Source organism: Oncorhynchus kisutch, linkage group LG28 (assembly GCF_002021735.2).
Source record: "Oncorhynchus kisutch isolate 150728-3 linkage group LG28, Okis_V2, whole genome shotgun sequence".
NCBI classification, from domain to species: Eukaryota; Metazoa; Chordata; class Actinopteri; order Salmoniformes; family Salmonidae; genus Oncorhynchus; species Oncorhynchus kisutch.
The window spans coordinates 37,206,747-37,228,746 of record NC_034201.2 but is presented as its reverse complement, the minus strand read 5'-3'; the positions used below and the strand labels follow the sequence as shown (position 1 = coordinate 37,228,746).

At 42.8% G+C, this 22,000-nt stretch overlaps 1 protein-coding gene across 10 annotated transcripts in view; it reads left to right on the top strand.

The window, feature by feature from the left end:
• The first annotated feature begins 2,268 nt into the window (after nt 1-2,268).
• sytl2a (synaptotagmin-like 2a) overlaps nt 2,269-22,000 on the top strand; it is a 45,711-nt gene continuing 25,979 nt past the window's right edge. The window contains exons 1-4 of one of the 10 annotated variants that reach the window (XM_031808202.1): nt 2,269-2,494; nt 18,274-18,849; nt 20,819-20,970; nt 21,569-21,695. In XM_031808202.1, coding sequence (XP_031664062.1) covers nt 18,749-18,849; nt 20,819-20,970; nt 21,569-21,695 — 380 coding nt within the window. In that variant the 5' untranslated portion in view covers nt 2,269-2,494; nt 18,274-18,748. The remainder of the gene's footprint in view (nt 2,495-18,273; nt 18,850-20,818; nt 20,971-21,568; nt 21,696-22,000) is intronic. The other 9 variants (XM_020464691.2, XM_031808200.1, XM_031808201.1 and 6 more) reach the window with 9 other exon arrangements.

Genomic DNA, 22,000 nt, shown 5'->3' with positions numbered 1-22,000 from the left:
CCAGCATAACGTGCACAAGCACTACAATAAAAAAAATTCCGGACAAGGACATGGGGGGAACAGAGGGTTAAATACACAACATGTAATGATGGAATTGAAACCAGGTGTGTGGGAAGACGAGACAAAACAAATGGAAAATGAAAGGTGGATCGGCGATGGTTAGAAGACCGGTGATGTCGACCACCGAACGCCGCCCGATCAAGGAGAGGGACTGACTTCGGCAGAAGACGTGACACCTACCCCCTCCACGGGTGTAGATCTGAAACAACTTGATAGGTGTAAGCAATCCACTTTGAAGTAAATCTCCGCTCTGTTAAAAGTACACAGAATATTTTTTTTCATGAATTATAGTGATTCAGAAGTATCATTAAAACAGGTTAATATGCCCCACCGAGATTAGACAACTATGCAGATAGCCCTTCATTTTTTTAAACAAGTCAATGATGAGAGAATAGTCAAATGAACAGACAACTGACACAGACATATCTAAATGCTATGAACCAAGAGGTTGTGAGTTCATATTCTAGGTGAAGATATGTTGAATAATAATTAATGTAAAGTTATTGACTCAGGGGTGTGAAAAATTATGTAAATTAGATATTTAGATATGTTGAATAATAATTAATGTATAAATGAACATGCACTGTGTGTGAGTATCACTAATCTTGCCAACTGACAAAAAGAGCTGTGAATTGATCAGTGGCTCACCAATAAGGACATTGATGGGCTTGGCAACAATAACAGGGTGTGATGTGTCTTTATTTTTTAGAGAACGTTTCTTTGGGACCATCAGGTGACGTCCTGACAACTGATATACACAGAAATGTCCTTGTAACATTCCAATTAAATGTGTCGACATTAATATCTTGTATATATTCTGAGCAAGTGGCAACCATGTTGTGTGCATATTTGGTGGGAAGTTGATGGAATATTCTCCTAAAGCTGGACACATTGTTACTGCAACGTGTCTAGAACATGAATGTCTTATATTCTGAGAACATGGTAACCATGTTCTGTGAATATGTACACACAACATCCCATAATGACTGAGTGAAAACATGTTTTAGACATTTTAGCAAATGTATTGAAAATCAAATACATAAATATCAAATTTACATAATTTTTCACACCCCTGAGTCAATAACTTTGTAGAATCACCTTTGGCAGCAATTACAGCTGTGAGTCTTTCTGGGTAAGTCTCTAAGAGCTTTAAACATCTGGATTGTGCAACGTTTGCCCATAATCTTTTTCAAAATTCTTCAAGCTGTCAAATTTGTTGTTGATAATTGCTACACAACCATTTTCAGGTCTTACCATAGATTTTCAAGCAGATTTAAGTCTAAACAGTAACTCAGCCACTCAGGAACATTCACTGTCTTCTTGGTAAGCAACTCCAGTGTAGATTTGGCCTTGTGTTTTAGGTTATTGTCCTGCTGAAAGGTGAATTCATCTCCCAGTGTCTGATGGAAAGCAGACTGAAACAGGTTTCCTCTAGGATTTTGCCTGCGCTTAGCTCCATTCCGTTTATTTTTTATCCTGAAGAACTCCCCAGTCCGTAAAGATTACAAGCATACCCATAACCTAAAATATGGAGAGTGGTACTTGTTATGGGTGTAATCAGTAAAGTGTTGCATTGGATTTGCCCCAAACATAACGCTTTGTATTCAGTACAAAAAGTTAATTGATTTGCCACGTTTTTTTTTGCAGTATTGCAGCCTTGTTGCAAACAAGATGCATGTTTTGGAATATTTGTATTCTGTACAGGCTTCCTTATTTTCACTCTGTCAATTAGGTTAGTATTGTGGAGTAACTACAATATAATTTGTATTTATTTTTTAAATCAAATTTGACATTATGAGGTATTGTATATAGGCCAGTGACAAAAATAAATAAATATATTGAATCAATTTTGAATTCAGGCTGTAACAGAACAAAATGTGGAAAAGGTAAAGGGGTGTGAATGCTTCCTGAATGTTCCACTAACTAACGGAAAACTGGACACTCAAACATTAGGGGAACATTACGGGTAACATTATAAACCCGTTCTCTTTCCCTATGATTGTTAACTGGTAGAGCAGCACATTACATTTCGGATAAAGTAGAAAGGCAAGGTGTATGTATGTATGTACAGTATGTATGTATGTATTCCGTTATTTCTCCCCCCCAAAAAAACTCTACATTCCCATGCACACACACACACACACTAACGCAATCCCCACCCAGACTTAATAAATTAGTTTAAACGAATTTAAACAGTCACAAAACCAATAGAACAACGAAGTCAGCATTCATATTTCTTTATGACATGTTCATCATCAACAACCTTTCATTGAGTAGCGAGGCTCACCAGGAAATGTCAGCATCTAACGAAATCTTTCATGCTGTGAGTTTCGACTCATCGGCTGAGCCTCGTGCTTGGGTTTGGACATAATCCATCTCCTCGGGACCACTCAAGAAGTTGTTCTCACGGTGCAACGCAGTTGTCTTGTCTTGGGTAAGTGTTATCTGCCTTTTTCTGATTATAAATTAAAACAATGTTTATTTTTCTCTCTGTATTGCGTGCGATGATGACAGTCGTGTTTTAATAAGGCTATTTCTGAATACTGTAACTAACGCAATATTTTTGCCATAAAACAATACATTGCGGGAAATGTTACATATTGTAAATCAACTGCCGCACTTGATTTATGTGGTGTAAATTTTGTTTCCTGGATTCAATAAAACTTGCAAACTGATCATTTTGCCATTTCCACATTGTTACATAAATTCAATTGAAGTTCCAACTCAACTGTATCTCTCCCAGTAGCCTCTGCTAAAATGAATCAGATCAGTGAAAAATAATGTGTATGCCCAAGCTCTAGAAAAAATATCAGATCACAACATTAAAATGATAGGAGGACATACATTTTGGGAAGCATTATTTTTCATGCACGTTCATGCTTTGTTGAAATGCCAGTTAAAAGTTAGTCCAAGGTCTTGTTAAATCCAAGGGCCATGATGTGTGTGAATTTGACCCTAGACCCTGATCTGGGGTCAGTTTTGAATTCCCTCCACTAATGGTTAGTGTTGGGGGAGGAAAAGTTTATCCTAGATCTGTACCTAGGGGAAACTTCAACCCCAGAGCCCAGGTGGACAGGCCTCCTTTAAAATATCAGCTTCCATTGGTCTCAATTGAAAATACTTGTGCTAGGAGTCTTGGATGCTGCATGCTCAAGTCAACCTCTAAATTGGTGAGCTCTCAGAAGTGAGCAAGCACAGGGCAGATGTGCTTATGCAAGCTACACTCATTAGATGTTTCACCTACAACCATAAACCACCGTAAACAAATACCAAAAAATGGTACACTCCATTGACATTTGTGTTATGTTCTCTGCAAACCTGTGGCTTAACATTGATCTCACATATTTTCAGATATTTTCCTTCGACCACACAGTCCCAGATCATTGGTACTCTGTTGTAACATGCAAGCATTCCTTTTGGTGCTCTAAGCATTTCTTTCAAGACTTCTCACCAGTTGTGTAAAGGAGGGGGGTGGGGGTAAAATCCCTATAAGCATACATCCTGCTTCTAGCATACAAATAATTTGTACAGTACATCGAGTTGCCATAGAATGATATGTGGTTGGTGAGATCTAAACGCCAGATTTTTAAATGTGTTCAACAGTGTATAACAAACCTAAGCCAAGGGTAGCCTAGATTGTAAATGAAAATAGTTATGCATATTTCTATCTGAGATCTTTCCTTAGCTGCCTATTCATAGACTGATCCGCCCCTACGGGCATTGGGAAAACATGTCAGGTTTAAAGGCCAGTGTAGAGAAAGGGGACACCTAGTCAGTTGCACAACTGAAAAACATTCAACCGAAATGTGTCTTCTGCGTTTAACCCAACCCCTCTGAGTTAAAGAAGAGCAGGGGGCTGCCTTAATCAACATCATCAGGGAGCAGCTGTGGGGTTAACTGCCTTGCTCAAGGGCAGAACGGGTGATTTTTCCACTTCGCCGGCTCAGGGATTACAAACAAGCAACCTCTTGGTTACTGTCCCAACACTCTAACCGCTAGCCTACCTGCCACCCCAAGTGTACTGCCCTCTGATTGTGGAACTTAGTTAGTAGATTTATACATTAGTTGTCTGTTTTTATTTCAGTCTCATGCATTTCATCCGGTGACAAAGAACGAATAGAAGTATTTTACTGTAGCTCCATTAGCCATTTTGTTCTAACCTATTTTACGATACATTCGCTACAACATTGAAAGACACATGGACTACTACAAGCAATGTATGTGCCCATATTGCTTATCACTGGCATAGTTGTCTTGGTTCAAACTTCCATTCTCTGAAGGAAGTGCTACTGCTGCAAATAAGGAAATGCAGTCTAATCTGATTGTGTACATAGCAAAGCAACCAGTCCCCTTGGGGAAAACAGGATTTGTAGCATTCTTTAAAGTTAATGATGTGCTCTGTTTATGGGCGGCAGGGTAGCCTAGTGGTTAGAGCGTTGGACTAGCAACCACAAGGTTGCAAAATCAAATCCTGAGCTGACAAGGTAAAAATCTGTTGTTCTGCCCCTGAACAAGGCAGTTAACCCACTGTTCCTAGGCCGTCATTGATAATAAGAATTTGTTCTTAACTGACTTGCCTAGTTACATTTTTGTAAAATGGTGAAGATGATTGGTAATCCCCTAGTACCTCAAGCTTTGCCAGTCACATTGATTCGGTTTCCTTTGACCACAGTCATACAGTTCCAGATCATTGGTACTCTGTTGTAACATGCAAGCATTCATTTTGGTGCTCTAATAGTTTCCTTCAAGACAACTCACCAGTTGTGTAAAGGAGATTGATAGTTAATTTCCACCATGTTCAGTATGGAAATTTGCTGATAGCTGCTTTATTGACGAAAAATGTACTTACTATGACTGTGATATGAGGTTGTCCCACCTATCTATCTTAAGATGAATGCAATAACTCTAAGTCACTCTGGATAAGAGCATCTGCTAAATGATGGAAAATGGAAAAATGTATTTGATGAGGTTGTGCGCCCCGTGGTGAAGTTGCCCCTAGGTACAGATCTAGGATCAGCTTCCCCTCCCCCAATTTTAATCTTAACCATTAGGTAAGGAAAATGCTAAACTGACCCAAGATCAGCGTCTAGGGGCAATTTCACCCTACTCCAGGTTGAGCAGATTCTCTCTGTGATGACAATTTATTAAATAATCTTGTGCTCAATAATTTCTGATTATTTCAACTATACTCTACATCTAAATTCATACATAACACAATTATACATTCAGAATTGGTTTCCATTACATGGTCTTTAGCAAAATTATTATCTAAATGTATCTAAATTGCTCAAGAACACCACAGCTATTGGAGGGGTGGCCAATGAGGCTTAATGGATGCAAAGTTGCACACTGTGTCTTTCTTGTATTTGTCAAAAGAGATCTACAAAATACAGAAATATTATTTGATTATTATTGATACAACAAGTTGGGGATGATTTGCTTGGGCCCTAAGTTGCATACCATTCCCTATTCAGTGCACTACTTTTGATCAGGGCCTATAGGGCTCTGGTGACATGTAATACACTATACTGTATAGGGTGCCATTTGGGATGCTGCCCCTCCCTCCATGTTCCCTATCTGTTCCCTTTTCACCTCACAATGAAGCACCTCTTTATGGCTCACTTATGACTCAACCTCAGAGCCAGCAGAATTCAACAGTTCTGTGATTGAATAGAGAACGATTTCGCTTCCAAATATAGTCAAAGGCACCTCTCACTGATGTTGCATAATATCCTGCTTTGTGCTAATGGTGAGATTTTATCAGGTGTTTAGATCTCAACCGGGCCAGCCACGTATCATTCTATGGCAAATAAGTGCGCAGTAGTTCCAGTGAAGAGAAATCTTAATGCTACAGCATACAATGTCCTTCTAGACTATTCTGTGCTTCTAACTTTGTGGCAACAGTTTGGGGTAGGCCCTTTCCTGTTTCAGCATGACAATGCCCCCGTGTACAAAGCGAGGTCCCTACAGAAGTGGTTTGTAGAGATCGGTGTGGAAGAACTTGACTGGCCTGCACAGAACCCTAACCTCAACTCCATCGAACACCTTTGGTATGAATTGGAATGCCGACTGCGAGCCAGGCCTAATCATCCAACATCAGTGCCCGATCTCACAAATGGTCTTGGAAGCAATACTGAATGGAAGCAAGTCCCCGCAGCAATGTTGCCTCATCTAGTGGAAAGCCTTCCCAGAAGAGTGGAGGCTGTTGTAGCAGCAAAGGGGGGAACCAACTCCATATTAATGCCCATGATTTTGGAATGAGATGTTAGATGAGCAGGTGTCCACATACATTTGGTCATGTAGTGTATGACAAATCTACCTTGTGACGAGCCCACTGATTAACATCGAATGGAAATTAACTATCGAGCGCCAAACTCCTTTATACACCACGAGCTGTCTTGAAGGAAACTCTTAGAACACCAAAAGGAATTCTTGCATGTTACAACAGAGTACCAATGATCTGGGGCTGTGTGACTGTGTGGTCAAAGGAACCCAATCAAATAAAATGTTATTAGTCACATGCTTCGTAGCCAACAGGTGTAGACTAACAGTAAAACTTCCCAACAATTGAGAGAGAAAGAAAATAGAAAATAATAGAAAAGTAAAACACGTAATAATAAAAGTAAAAATAAATAAACAATGAGTCATGGTAACTTGACTAGATACACGGGGTACCAGTACCGAGTCGATGTGTAGGGGTACGAGGTAACTAGGAATAAAGTGACTAGGCAACAGGATAGAAAATAAACAGTAGCATCAGCGTATGTGATTAGTTAAAAACAAGTTTGTGCAAAAAGGGTCTGGGCAACTATTTAACTAACTATTTAGCAGTTTTATGGCTTGACGGTAGAAGCTGTTCAGGGTCCTGTTCGTTGCAGACTTGGTGCATCGGTACCGCTTGCCATGTGGTTGCAGAGAGAACAGTCTATGAGCTGGATGGGTCGAGTCTTTGACAAAAAAATTTGGGCCTGCCTCTGACACCGCCAGGTATAGAGGTCCTGGATGGCAGGGAGCACGGCCCTAGTGATGTACTGGGCTGTACGCACTACCCTCTGTAGCGCCTTGCTGTCAAATGCCAAGCAGTTGCCATACCAAGAGGTGATGCAGCCAGTCAAGATGCTTTCAATGGTGTAGCTGTTGAACTTTTTGAGGATCTGAGAGCCCATACCAATTTTTTTCAGCCTCCTGAGGGGGGAGAGGCATTGTTGTGCCTTCTTCACGACTGTTTTGGTGTGTGTGGACCATGATAGATCCTTACAGCCCGGTCGATGTGAATGGGGGCGTGCTCAGGCCTATGTTTCCTGTAGTCCACGATCAGCTCTTTTGTCTTGCTGACTTTGAGGGAGAGGTTGTTGTCCTGGTGCCACACTGCCAGGAGTCTGACCTCCCTATAGGCTGACTTGTCGTCGTCGGTGATCAAGCCTACCACCTTCGTGTCGTCAACTAACTTAATGATGGTGTTGGAGTCATACACGGCCACTCAGTCATGGGTGAACGGGTACTGCAGAAAGGGGACTAAGCAGGAATTGGTGTTGGAGTCATACACGGCCACTCAGTCATGGGTGAACGGGTACTGCAGAAAGGGGACTAAGCAGACATCCCTGAGGGGCCACCGTGTTGAGGGTCAGCATGACGGATGTGTTGTTGCCTATCCTCACCACCTGGGGCGGCCCATCAGGAAGTCCAGGATCCTGTTGCAGAGGGAGGTGTTCAGTCCCAGGGTCCTTAGCTTAGTGGTGGGCTTGAAAGGCACTATGGTGTTGAACGCTGAGCTGTAGTCAATGAACAGCATTCTCACAGAGGTGGCAGAGGGCAGTGTGGAGTGCAATAGCGATTGCGTCATCTGTGGATCTGTTGGGGCGTTATGTGAATTCTAATGGTCCAGGGTGCCTGGGATGATGGTGTTGATGTGAGCTAGAGTGGGCAGCACCCCCACACCAAAATAGTCTATCATCACTGTCAATTGTGAATGATAATTCTTCACGTTTTACCAGTGAATCTTCAAACTGTGTCTGCATACCAATCACTTGATCTCAATCAGTTTCATGGGAACAAACATTTGGATCTTCTGGAGTTACTGTTTAGTGAGCAAATTAGAGCATATGGTGTTAACAAACTATATAGCCTTCCTGTATTTTGTTTTAATCCAAGCACATTCTGGCTAGTGCTTTGTGTGGTTGAGTTTTGGTCGTATTATAATTTTTGGGGGACTATTTCGCTAACCATCCGAACATTTAACAAGAAATTAGGTGGTGTTTTTGTTGTAACAGTAACGTTATACTATGCTATTATATTTGGTTATGTTGTATAGAATACTAATGAATCATTATGTGATCTTCCAAGACATTCAACTTTGAACTAACTTTACTAAACCAGCAGCATTGTGATAAGTGCCTGAGCGACACTCCGGCAGCACTACCCCTGCCTGCTCCCGCTGCACCAAAAGACACGCACCTAGTGGGCTATAGCCTACTTGTAACGGTTCTCTTTAGTTGAAGGAGAGGCGGACCAAAATGCGGCGTGATGATGATTCATGTTTGTTTAATGAAGAAAAAACGATACATGAATAAACTAACGAAAACAATAAACGTGAGAACTCAAAACAGCCCTATCTGGTGCAAACACAAAGACAGGAACAATCACCCACAAACACACAGTGAAACCCAGGCTACCTAAATATGGTTCCCAATCAGAGACAATGACTAACACCTCCCTCTGATTGAGAACCATATCAGGCCAGACATAGAAATAGACAAACAAGACATCCAACATAGAATGCCCACTCAGATCACACTCTGACCAACCAAAACATAGAAACATACAAAGCAAACTATGGTCAGGGTGTGACAGTACCCCCCCCCCCCCAAGGTGTGGACTCCGGCCGCAAAACCTGAACCTATCGGGGAGGGTCTGGGTGGGCATCTGTCCGCGGTGGCGGCTCTGGTGCTGGACGTGGCCCCCACTTCACCGTAGTCTTAGTCCCCCACTTTGTCCTCTTCCGTGGCCTCCTAGCCACGGCGACCCTACTTAATGACCCCACTGGACTGAGGGGCAGCTCGGGACAGAGGGGCAGCTCGGGACAGAGGGGCTGCTGCTCGGGACAGAGGGGCAGCTGCTCGGGACAGAGGGGCAGCTGCTCGGGACAGAGGGGCAGCTGCTCGGGACAGAGGGGCAGCTGCTCGGGACAGAGGGGCAGCTGCTCGGGACAGAGGGGCTGCTGCTCGGGACAGAGGGGCAGCTGCTCGGGACAGAGGGGCAGCTGCTCGGGACAAAGGGGCAGCTGCTCGGGACAGAGGGGCAGCTGCTCGGGACAGAGGGGCAGCTGCTCGGGACAGAGGGACAGCTGCTCGGGACAGAGGGGCTCCTCCCGTCTGCCCAGCGCCGCCTGAGCCGCCCGTCTGCCCAGCGCCGCCTGAGCCGCTCGTCTGCCCGGCGCCACCTGAGCCACCCGTCTGCCCTGGCGGGCCCTGGCAGACTGGCGGCACTGGCGGCCCCTGGCAGACTGGCGGCACTGGCGGCCCCTGGCAGACGGGCGGCACTGGGGGCGCCGGGCAGACGGGCGGCTCAGGCGGCGCCGGGCAGACGGGCGGCTCAGGCGGCGCCGGGCAGACGGGCGGCTCAGGCAGCGCTGGGCAGAAGGGAGGCTCCGGCAGCTCTGGACAGGCGGGAGCACCTGTAAGGATGAGCCGGAGAGACAGCCTGGTGCGAGGGGCTGCCACCGGAGGGCTGGTGCGTGGAGGTGGTGACGGATAGACCGGACCGTGCAGACGCACTGGAGCTTTTGAGCACCGAGCCTGACCAACCTTACCCGGTTGAATGGTCCCGGTCGCCCTGCCAGTGCGGCGAGGTGGAATAGCCCGCACTGGCCTATGCAGGCGAACCGGGGACACCGTGCGCAAGGCTGGTGCCATGTAAGCCGGCTCAAGGAGACGCACTGGGGACCAGATGCGTAGAGCTGGCTTCATGGCACTTGGCTCGACGCTCACTCTAGCCCGGCCGATCCGCGGAGCTGGAATGTACCGCACCGGGCTAAGCATCCGCACTGGGGACACCGTGCGCTTCACAGCATAACATGGTGCCTGCCCGGTCTCTCCAGCCCCCCGGTAAGCACAGGAAGATTGCGCAGGTCTCCTACCTGGCGTAGCCATACTCCCTGTGAGCCCCTCCCAATACATTTTTGGGGCTGACTCTCAGGCTTCCATCCGCGTCGCCGTGCTGCCTCCTCATACCAGCGCCTCTCCGCTTTCTCCGCCTCCGGAGATATTCTCCTGGCTGAGCCCAGGGTCCTCTTCCGTCTAATTCGTCCTCCCATGTCCAGTACTCCTCGCGCTGCTCCTGCTGCCTTTCACCACGCCGCTTGGTCCTGTTGTGGTGGGTGATTCTGTAACGGTTCTCTTTAGTTGAAGGAGAGGCGGACCAAAATGCGGCGTGATGATGATTCATGTTTGTTTAATGAAGAAAAAACTATACATGAATAAACTAACGAAAACAATAAACGTGAGAACTCAAAACAGCCCTATCTGGTGCAAACACAAAGACAGGAACAATCACCCACAAACACACAGTGAAACCCAGGCTACCTAAATATGGTTCCCAATCAGAGACAATGACTAACGCCTGCCTCTGATTGAGAACCATATCAGGCCAGACATAGAAATAGACAAACAAGACATCCAACATAGAATGCCCACTCAGATCACACCCTGACCAACCAAAACATAGAAACATACAAAGCAAACTATGGTCAGGGTGTGACACTACTCTTTTGACTTGTGAAAAATTTTATGATGTAGAAACAAGAGACCACGTGTGGCTGTTTTATGAAAATCTGGGAATATTTGTCAAAGGAAACATTTCTGGTTGGTCTCAGGGAATGTGAAACAGCTAGTATGGGAGTCTTTTAAAACAGGATTGAGTGAAGTAGCAGCAGAGATGTTGAATGAGCAACTAATGTACATGGAGAGCCTCACAAGTTTGACGGAATTACCTTATATCTTTCAGTCTAATACGGCTATTTACTTACTTGTGTAGCTCTATGTCAAAGCACCCTTTTTAAAATGAGTTAGTCCTAAATATCCTCTCCAAGTTTAGCTATAATTTAGCCCGAAAGGATAAAAAAAATGTGATTGGTTGATGATAGGCCTATGACATTGGCCTATGTTTTTGTCTTGCGCTGCGCAAAATACCAAATCTCAATAACGATTGGAGTTAAACATCACCAGTACCACATACTTATGATATATACCGTGCCTTCGGAAAGTATTCAGACCCCTAGACTTTTTCCACATTTTGTTGCAGCCTTATTCTAAAATGGATTAAATAAAACATTTTCCTCAGCAATCTACACACAATACCCCATAATATCAAAGTGAAAACAGGCTTTTGTTCGGGTGGCGCTCGGCGGTCGTCGTCGCCGGTCTACTAGCTGCCACTGATCCTTTGTTCCGTGTTCGTTTGGTTTTGTCTAATTGGTTTCACCTGTTCATTGTTTGGTTGTTGTTTGGTTGTTAGGGTGGGGTTATTTAAGTTCGTTTAGCACGCTTCTGTTTGTGCGGGCTTGTTCTTCTGTATTTGTGAGAGGTGTTAGTGTTTTTGTTGGGTTTTCTCGCTGTCCTAGTATTTCACATAAGGGTACTATTTTGTTTTATAGTTACACCTGTGTTGGGTATACTATTTTGTTTTATAGTTACACCTGTGTTGGGTATACTATTTTGTTTTATAGTTACACCTGTGTTGGGTATACTATTTTGTTTTATAGTTACACCTGTGTTGGGTATACTATTTTGTTTTATAGTTACACCTGTGTTGGGTATACTATTTTGTTTTATAGTTACACCTGTGTTGGGTATACTATTTTGTTTTATAGTTACACCTGTGTTGGGTATACTATTTTGTTTTATAGTTACACCTGTGTTGGGTATACTATTTTGTTTTATAGTTACACCTGTGTTGGGTATACTATTTTGTTTTATAGTTACACCTGTGTTGGGTATACTATTTGTTTTATAGTTACACCTGTGTTGGGTATACTATTTTGTTTTATAGTTACACCTGTGTTGGGTATACTATTTTGTTTTATAGTTACACCTGTGTTGGGTATACTATTTTGTTTTATAGTTACACCTGTGTTGGGTATAACTATTTTGTTTTATAGTTACACCTGTGTTGGGTATACTATTTTGTTTTATAGTTACACCTGTGTTGGGTATACTATTTTGTTTTATAGTTACACCTGTGTTGGGTATACTATTTTGTTTTATAGTTACACCTGTGTTGGGTATACTATTTTGTTTTATAGTTACACCTGTGTTGGGTATACTATTTTGTTTTATAGTTACACCTGTGTTGGGTATACTATTTTGTTTTATAGTTACACCTGTGTTGGGTATACTATTTTGTTTTATAGTTACACCTGTGTTGGGTATAACTATTTTGTTTTATAGTTACACCTGTGTTGGGTATACTATTTTGTTTTATAGTTACACCTGTGTTGGGTATACTATTTTGTTTTATAGTTACACCTGTGTTGGGTATACTATTTTGTTTTATAGTTACACCTGTGTTGGGTATACTATTTTGTTTTATAGTTACACCTGTGTTGGGTATACTATTTTGTTTTATAGTTACACCTGTGTTGGGTATACTATTTTGTTTTATAGTTACACCTGTGTTGGGTATACTATTTTGTTTTATAGTTACACCTGTGTTGGGTATAACTATTTTGTTTTATAGTTACACCTGTGTTGGGTATACTATTTTGTTTTATAGTTACACCTGTGTTGGGTATACTATTTTGTTTTATAGTTACACCTGTGTTGGGTATACTATTTTGTTTTATAGTTACACCTGTGTTGGGTATACTATTTTGTTTTATAGTTACACCTGTGTTGGGTATACTATTTTGTTTTATAGTTACACCTGTGTTGGGTATAACTATTTTGTTCCTGTGATTTTTTTTGGACATTAAAGTGTGTTTTTTCCCACATCCTTTGCTCTCTGCGCCTGACTCCACACCCATTCACTCATTGAGCGTTACTGACTCCACACCCATTCACTCATTGAGCATTACAGCTAATTTATAAAAATGTTAAATATCTTATTTACTTAAGTATTCAGACCCTTTGCTATGAGACTCGAAATTGAGCTCAAGTGCATCCTGTTTCCATCCTTGACATTGGTGATATCAGATGTTTCTACAACTTGATTGTAGTCCACCTGTGATAAATTCAATTGATTGGAAATGATTGGAAAGACACACACCTGTCTATATAACGTTCCACAGTTGACAGTGCGTGTCAGAGCAAAAACCAAGAAATCGTCCGTAGAGCTCCGAGACAGTGTGTTGAGCCACAGATCTAGGGAAGGGTACCAGAAAAATGTCTGCAGCATTGAAGGGGGAGAAGGGCCTTGGTCAGGGAGGTGACCAAGAACCCGATGGTCACTCTGACAGAGCACTAGAGTTCCTCTGTGGAGATTTGAGAACCTCCCAGAAGGACAAGCATCTCTGCAGCACTCCACCAATCAGGCCTTTCTGGTAGACTGGCCAGATGGCACACACGACAGCCCGTTTGGAGTTTGTCAAAAGGCACTTAAAGACTCTCAGACCATGAGAAACAAGAATGCCAAGCTTCACGTCTGGAAGAAACCTGGCACCATCCCTACGTTTTTTACAGCGGCATAGACTCGGAGACTAGTCAGGATCGATGCAAAGATGAATGGAGCAAAGTACAGAGAGATCTTTGATGAAAACCTGCTCCAGAGTCTCAGACTGGGGCGAAGGTTCATCTTCCAACAGGACAACGACCCTAAGCACACAGCCAAGACAACGCAGGAGTGGCTTTGGGACAAGTCTCTGAATGTCCTTGAGTGGCCCAGCCAGAGAGGATCTGCAGAGAGTAATGGGATAAACTAACCAAATACAGGTGTGCCAAGCTTGTAGCATCATACCCAAGAAGACTCTATGCTGTAATCACTGCCAAAGGTGCTTCAACAAAGTACTGAGTAAAGGGTCTGAATACTAATATAAATGTGGTATTTATTATTTATTTTTTTCAACCTGGAATTAAAATAGATTTTTTGGGTGGTTTGTATCATATAATTTACACAACATGCCTACCACTTTGAAGATGCAAAATATTTTTTCTTGTGAAACAAACAAGAAATAAGGCAGAAAACTTGAGCGTGCATAACTATTCACCTCCCCAAAGTCAATACTTTGTAGAGACACCTTTTGCAGCAATTACAGCTGCAAGTCTGTTGGCGTATGTCTCTATAAGCTTGGCACATTTGGCCAGTGGGATTTTTGCCCATTCTTCAAGGCAAAACTGCTCCAGCTCCTTCAAGTTTGATGGGTTCCACTGGTGTACAGCAGTCTTTAAGGCATACCACAGATTCTCAATTGGATTGAGGTCTGGGCTTTGACTAGGTCATTCCAAGACATTTAAATGTTTCCCCATAAACCACTCGAGTGTCGCTTTAGCAGTATGGGTCATTGTCCTGCTGGAAGGTGAACCTCTGTCCCAGTCTCAAATCTCTGGAAGACTGAAAACAGGTTTCCCTCAAGAATTTCCCTGCCATCCATCATTCCTTCAAATCTTAAAAAAATAAATAAAATTACCCCTTTTTTCTCCCCAATTTCGTGGTATCCAATTGTTGTAGTAGCTACTATCTTGTCTCATCGCTACAACTCCCGTACGGGCTCGGGAGTGACGAAGGTTGAAAGTCATGCATCCTCCGATACACAACCCAACCAGCCGTACTGCTTCTTAACACAGCGCACATCCAACCCGGAAGCCGGCCGCACCAATGTGTCGGAGGGTACACCGTGCACCTGGAAACCTTGGTTAGCGCGCACTGCGCCCGGCCCGCCACAGGAGTTGCTGGTGCGCGATGAGACAAGGACATCCCTACCGACCAAGCCCTCCCTGACCCGGACGACGCTAGGCCAATTGTGCGTCGCCCCACGGACCTCCCGGTCGCGGCCGGTTGCGACAGAGCCTGGGCGCGAACCCAGGGACTCTGATGGCACAGCTGGCGCTGCAGTACAGCTCCCTTAACCACTGCGCCACCCGGGAGGCCCCATTCCTTCAATTCTGACCAGTTTCCCAGTCCCTGCCGATGAAAAACATCCCCACAGCACGATGCTGCTACCACCATGCTTCACTGTGGGGATGATGTTCTTGGAGTGGTGAGAGGTGTTGGATTTGTGCCAGACATAGCGTTTTCCTTGATGTCCAAAAAGCTCAAATTTAGTCTCATCTGACCAGAGTACCTTCTTCCATATGTTTGGGGAGTCTCCCACATTCCTTTTGGCGAACACCAAACGTGTTTGCTTATTTTATTCTTTAAGCAATGGCTTTTTTCTGGCCACTCTTCTGTAAAGTGGTCCTATGGACAGATACTCCAATCTCTGCTGTGGAGTTTTGCAGCTCCTTCAGGGTTATCTTTGGTCTCTTTGTTGCCTCTCTGATTAATTCCCTCGTTGCCCGGTCCGTGAGTTTTGGTGGGTGGCCCGCTCTTGGCAGGTTTGTTGTGTGTTCTTTCCATTTTTTAATAATGGATTTAATGGTGCTCCGTGGGATGTTTAAAGTTTCTGATATTTTTTATAACCTAACCCTGATCTGTACTTCTCCACAACTTTGTCCCTGACCTGTTTGGAGAGCTTCTTGGTCTTCATGGTGCCGCTTGCTTGGTGGTGCCCCTTGCTTAGTGGTGTTGCAGACTCTGGGGCCTTTCAGAACAGATGTATATATACTGAGATCATGTGACACTTAGATTGCACACAGGTGGACTTTATTTAACTAAGTATGTGACTTCTGAAGGTAATTGGTTGCACCAGATCTTATTTAGGGGCTTCATAGCAAAGGGGGTGAATACATATATTCATAGCAAAGGGCAAACTTTCCCGTTTATAAAAAATAAAATTAAAATTTAAACAAGTTTATTTTATTTTATTGCATTTCACCAATTTGGACTATTTTGTGTATGTCCATTACATGAAATCCAAATAAAAATCCATTTAAATTACAGGTTGCTATGCAACAAAATAGGAAAAACGCCAAGGGGGATGAATACTTTTGCAAGGCACATTAATATGGAAAAGAACAAACAAAGCAAGATATATTTTTTGGAAAACATTCAGCAGTCCATTAATCAGTTGGTGTGTGTAAGTGTGTGTGTGTGTGTGCTGCGGGGTTGAAGCTACAAACCCATAGGCTTGGTTCTCTCATCCCTTCCAGGCTTTTGGGAGGGAGGGTGGACAATGAGCCTGTCGTAGCGGATGTAAGCAATGTCCCCACTCGCTCTGGCAGCTTGCATGGCCGGGATAAGTTATTTTCTCTTCTGGTGCACAGCTTCCGGATAGACGTCGTTTAGGAAGATGTACAGTATGTTCCTCTCAAGTTTTTGTCTCTTTCCAGAACAGCTACCTTGTACCGGAACCTCAGGAACTTGACCTCTATCGGCTTGGGTCTGTCACCTGGGCCGGGGGTAGGTTTTCCAGTCCTGTGGGCATGCTCTACCTCAATCTTCCTGTGGTCCATCTTCAGTTTCTCCAAGATCATTTCCCTCCCTTTGTCTTGAGACTGCGTCCAGGTCTCATGTGGACATTCTGCAATTCCGTCCCCAACAGTGTTGTTCTGCTTTGATTGTCCCTCGAGATAATCTGATTTCTCTGTCATTGTTATCATGGATTCACATACAGAACTGATGTCCTCTCTCAATGACTTACAGATTGCTGTCATCTTGCCGATTTCCTGTTTAAACTCATCGAGCTGACCCTGAGAGAACTGCAAACTGTTCTTCAGGTCCTGGACCTCTCTGGTCTGGTCGTCCTTTATTTTATTAGTTGACTCCACCAGTGTTGGGCACAAAACTTGAAGCTATTTTCTAGTTTTTGTAACAACTGCTGTTAGAAGTCTTTGTTTGTTTAAAAGATCCTTCACCAGTGATAGAGAGAAACCACTTTCTTCAACAGTACTCCCACCGGCTTTGGTCTTTGTCATGGTAGCAACGTAGGCTACACTGTTAGTCCTCGCAGTTCCAGACAGAGCAGGTCGCAGTGATAATGGAAATAGAAACAAACAGCATGGATCTAGACAGTCACAAGCCCAACACAATACTCGGTTCCAGCCACAAGGTCTAACTGTATCATGGTATGCATTCTAGCCCTCATGGAAACCTTGCTAGCTTGATAGGCAGCTAACAGTGGCAGCTAGGCTAGCTGCTAAACCAAGCAGCTCACCAGACCCTTGGTCGGCAGGATCCCTGGACAGATAGCAGCAGTCCCAGAAACGGATGCCAAACCCGTTGCGGGATCCAAATTAAAAAAGTAGCTAGCTAGTAACAAAACCTTTTCAATAGATCACTTTTTCAGAGACTTTCAAAACATTCCAAAACAACAAACCAAGTTCTCCCTCGTTCCGCGTTCAAAAGGAAGTGACGACGTTCAGTAATGTTATGCTCTCTCCTCTGCCCTCTCTCCTCCGTGACCCGGAAACCAATAAGTGGTCAAGGAGATGTCAATTTGTTAGTAGGCAAACAGAAGAGTGTCCTCACCGATACTCACCTTTCATCAAGGATTCTCCGTAAAACGGCAGCTATCCATTACAGCACCATTCCACTGTCTTACTGTCTCGTCATACATCAGCTCTAGTTCGAAGTTCACCTAAACAAGTTAATTCTTTATCATTTGAACCGTTTACTCATACTATAACTTAAACCGTAACTGAAACAAAAACTGATTGTAGGAAAATAAAATGGCCTTTCCATATGGATACAAGTCCTAAACTGGTGCCTAATTTGAGTTAAGCTTAATTCAATTTTAGAACAACTAGGGCTTTCTCTAAGGGAATCCACTCAAAATGTTTTTAAGAGTGTTCAAACACCACATTCTCTCAGTCAGCTGACAATACCGTATCACATGTCTCCTATAATCACAACGCCTCACTCTGACTCGTGAGGTTGATATGGGAAAATGGCATCCTGCCTGTTACCCCAATCATGGGAAATTATTACATTTTAATACTTGATGAAAAGGCTCTGGAATAAAAAGCTACTAAAGGGAAAAATGTTTTCAATAAAAGATCAGGAAAGTGTTTAGAGAATATGTAAGAAGATGCAGGTCTGTATGTTTTAGTGTCAGTCTAAAAGAAGTAGTATTATTCTTGATTTTTTAAATTAGACTCTTATATTGTGTTTTGCTGTGTTTTGCAGGTGCTAATGATGGATCACTGACAGACCACCACCACATATATATACGAGCAGCTGCACCAAGTTAACCCTACCGCGTCCATACAAACCTGGCAATACATTCCCCTTCAGCAGTGCAAAAAGTGAATCAGTAATACTGAGATTGAGACAGAGGTCTGCCAAACACCTACCTGCTCCCCTCATCCAGCCATCTACCCACTGAATATGAGCCTTTGGAAACTCAACTGACGCCTGGACTTTAGCACGTAAACCACCTTCACTAACCCACACGTTGACTTCAAGGACCTCTGTACCAGGGGCTGCTGGAATTCCAATAACCCATATTCATAACTATACCTGGATTCTCCACCAAGCCACTGACCCAAACTAGGGAGAACCATCACCATCACAGACTCACCCTGAACAGTGGCTTTGAGTGGAGTTGGCAACCATTTTGTTTTCTGAGAAGAGATAAGACCTGCAGAGTGGGCTTGGCACCATGATTGACCTGAGTTACCTGACGGAGGAGGAGCAGGAGATGATCCTGTCCGTATTAAAGAGGGACACAGATCTGAAGAGGGCCGAGGAACAGCGTGTGAAGTGAGTTCACAGGATGCCTTAGAGTTGAAATTGAGTTGTCTGTGGATCTGTCAGGGCTGTGTGCAAATTAGATTGGGTCCAGAGTGCCAGCCTTTCAAAGCACTTCATTATTACAGATGTGAGTGCTACAGGGCGGTAGTCATTGTGGCAGAATGCCTTAGAGTTTTTGGGAACAGGAATGATGGTAGTCAGCTTCAAAATGTGGGGATTACAGACTGTGACAAGGAGAGGTTGAAAATGTCTGTGAAGATGCTTGCCAGATGGTAAGCACATGTCCTGAGGACACGCCCTGGAAAACAGTGGCAGGGTTAAAGAACAGTATTATAGCAGTGTGGGGAAACTCCAAGATATTAAAGAGATTCTCCGGTACCTTTGTATACTTTTTTAGCCAGTAGTTCTGTGGTTCTGAAAGTAGTCCCCAAAAGTGGTCCCCAAAAATTGCGTACTACCGCACATATGTGCAGATATGTGCACCACGTCATTGCTCTCTCTCTCACTCTACTGTGTGTATGTTTTGCTAGCTCAAATGGCGAAGGGCTGTAGCTCATTGGCTAGAACTCAAATTGCTAGGGGGCTGGCCCATGTAGGGGAAAATATAAGGGAAAATGGTGCAGAACAGCATGCAGAAAAACAGTTGCTTTTAGGGATAACGAGGCTAATTGAGGTAAGACAATAATTGTGCTCATAGATTATGAACGTTTGAGCTACACATTGATACATCCAGCTTAAAAAATACTTATTAGTCACCAAAGTTATTGAGCATGTATTTAATAGATATGTCTGTTTCCTTATTATTTTTATCCTAATTTGTTTAATAATAAAAATGTTGGTTTGGGTTGACTACAAAGGCATTTTAAAATAAAAAACATACTGCTGAGATATGTGAAGAGCTTCATAAATAATAAAAACACAAAGTTGTGACAGAATTCAAACTGCTTTTGTATATAAAGACTTACTGGGTATACCTTCTACTGCTTTTGTATTTAAAAACTTACTGGGTATACCTTCTACTGCTTTTGTATTTAAAAACTTACTGGGTATACCTTCTACTGCTTTTGTATTTAAAAACTTACTGGGTATACCTTCTACTGCTTTTGTATTTAAAAACTTACTGGGTATACCTTCTACTGCTTTTGTATTTAAAAACTTAATGGGTATACCTCCTACTGCTTTGTATTTAAAAACTTACTGGGTATACCTTCTACTGCTTTTGTATTTAAAAACTTACTGGGTATACCTTCTACTGCTTTGTATTTAAAAACTTATTGGGTATACCTCCTACTGCTTTTGTATTTAAAAACTTACTGGGTATACCTTCTACTGCTTTTGTATTTAAAAACTTCATGGGTATACCTCCTACTGCTTTTGTATTTAAAAACTTACTGGGTATACCTTCTACTGCTTTTGTATTTAAAAACTTACTGGGTATACCTTCTACTGCTTTTGTATTTAAAAACTTAATGGGTATACCTCCTACTGCTTTTGTATTTAAAAACTTACTGGGTATACCTTCTACTGCTTTTGTATTTAAAAACTTACTGGGTATACCTCCTACTGCTTTTGTATTTAAAAACTTACTGGGTATACCTTCTACTGCTTTTGTATTTAAAACCTTACTGGGTATACCTCCTACTGCTTTTTTCAAACATGTGCTTGATTGCACTGTGTTTTGTTCATAAGAAATGTTGACAAGGTATTGTTGCAATCATGTGAAACAACTGTAATACATGGGACTCATAACAAGGATTACATCACAGATTCATAACCAACAGCATGCACCTTCATAAAAAAAAACAGCACATATGCTTATGTTACTGTAAATGCCCCTGCTAGCAGGGAACTCAATAAGGTTTTCCAGGTTCTGACATAAGCTGTCATCAACTTATTGTATTGCCTCTGCCTGGTCTCCATTACTGGTTTTCCATTGTTAAGTGTCCATATTTTGAACGTTTACCCTCTCTCCACATAGGAATCTACAAAAGCAAGAATGTGACAAGGGCAAGCTGAAGTACCTGACTGGAGAGTGGTTCTATGAGACAAAATCAAGGCGTCACAGAGACAGGATCCATGGTTCTGACATCATCAGAGCATCCATAAGTCGGAGGAAACCTGTGACCATATGTGAGTTATAACCGTGTCAAGCTATGCAACTTTAGACAGTCGTTGACTCTTGCAAAGACCATTACGGATGTGTATGACTAAATGCTGCATTGCAGATGTACAGTAACTCTATTCCTAGGCATTTAATTTGTTGAAATATTGTTTGGTGGATATTACATTGGTGAACATCGATATGAACAATTGACTCTGAAACAAGAACATAAAAGGATAATTAAATAATGCATTTTACTCTTCATTCCTATTTTCTATAGCTGGTTGACGTTCAGTAGACATAGAGGGTGTTGCACCTAAGTTTGTCCAATAGGAATGCTCATTCCATCCTTCACTTCATGAGAGGGATGGCTGTTAGATGTATTGTAACATATAGAGTGGAAGTGAGTTGGACTCACGCTCTTGGGATGAGGTAGCCCTGCCTGCAACTTCAAAATCAATGTTACCCTTGGCCCAAAAGTTCATTTCCTTTTGGCTTAATGGTCGGTTTCCCGAGCAGTAGATTGGGGTTTAGATCCCACCTGTGACACAGACATACAGTATGTGTCTTCATCTGGTTTGTCAGTGGTTTTACTGAGGCCTGCTTCCCATTTGTTCTGTGTTGTAGTGGAGCTTTCCCAGATGTGGGCAGAGAGGCCCAGTTTCGTGAACAGTGAGAACCAGGATGTGTATGTTCCTCCAGAACTCTCAGGCCTTTTAGAGGAGCCACTGGCACAGCACAAGAACTACTACAGGTGAGAGTTCCATGATATGGACCCATTGTGCAGTGGTGGAAAAATTGTCATACTTGAGTAAAAGATACCTTAATAGAAAATGACTCAAGTAAAAGTGAAAGTCACCCAATAAAAAACCTACTTGAGTAAAAGACTAAAAGTATTTGGTTTTAAATATACTTAAGTGTCAAAAGTAAATCGAAAATAACTTCAAATTCCTTATATTAAGCAAACTAGACGCAACATTTTCTTGTTTTTAAAATTTACGGATAGCCAAAGGCACGCTACAACACTCAGACATCATTTACAAATGATGCATGTGTTTA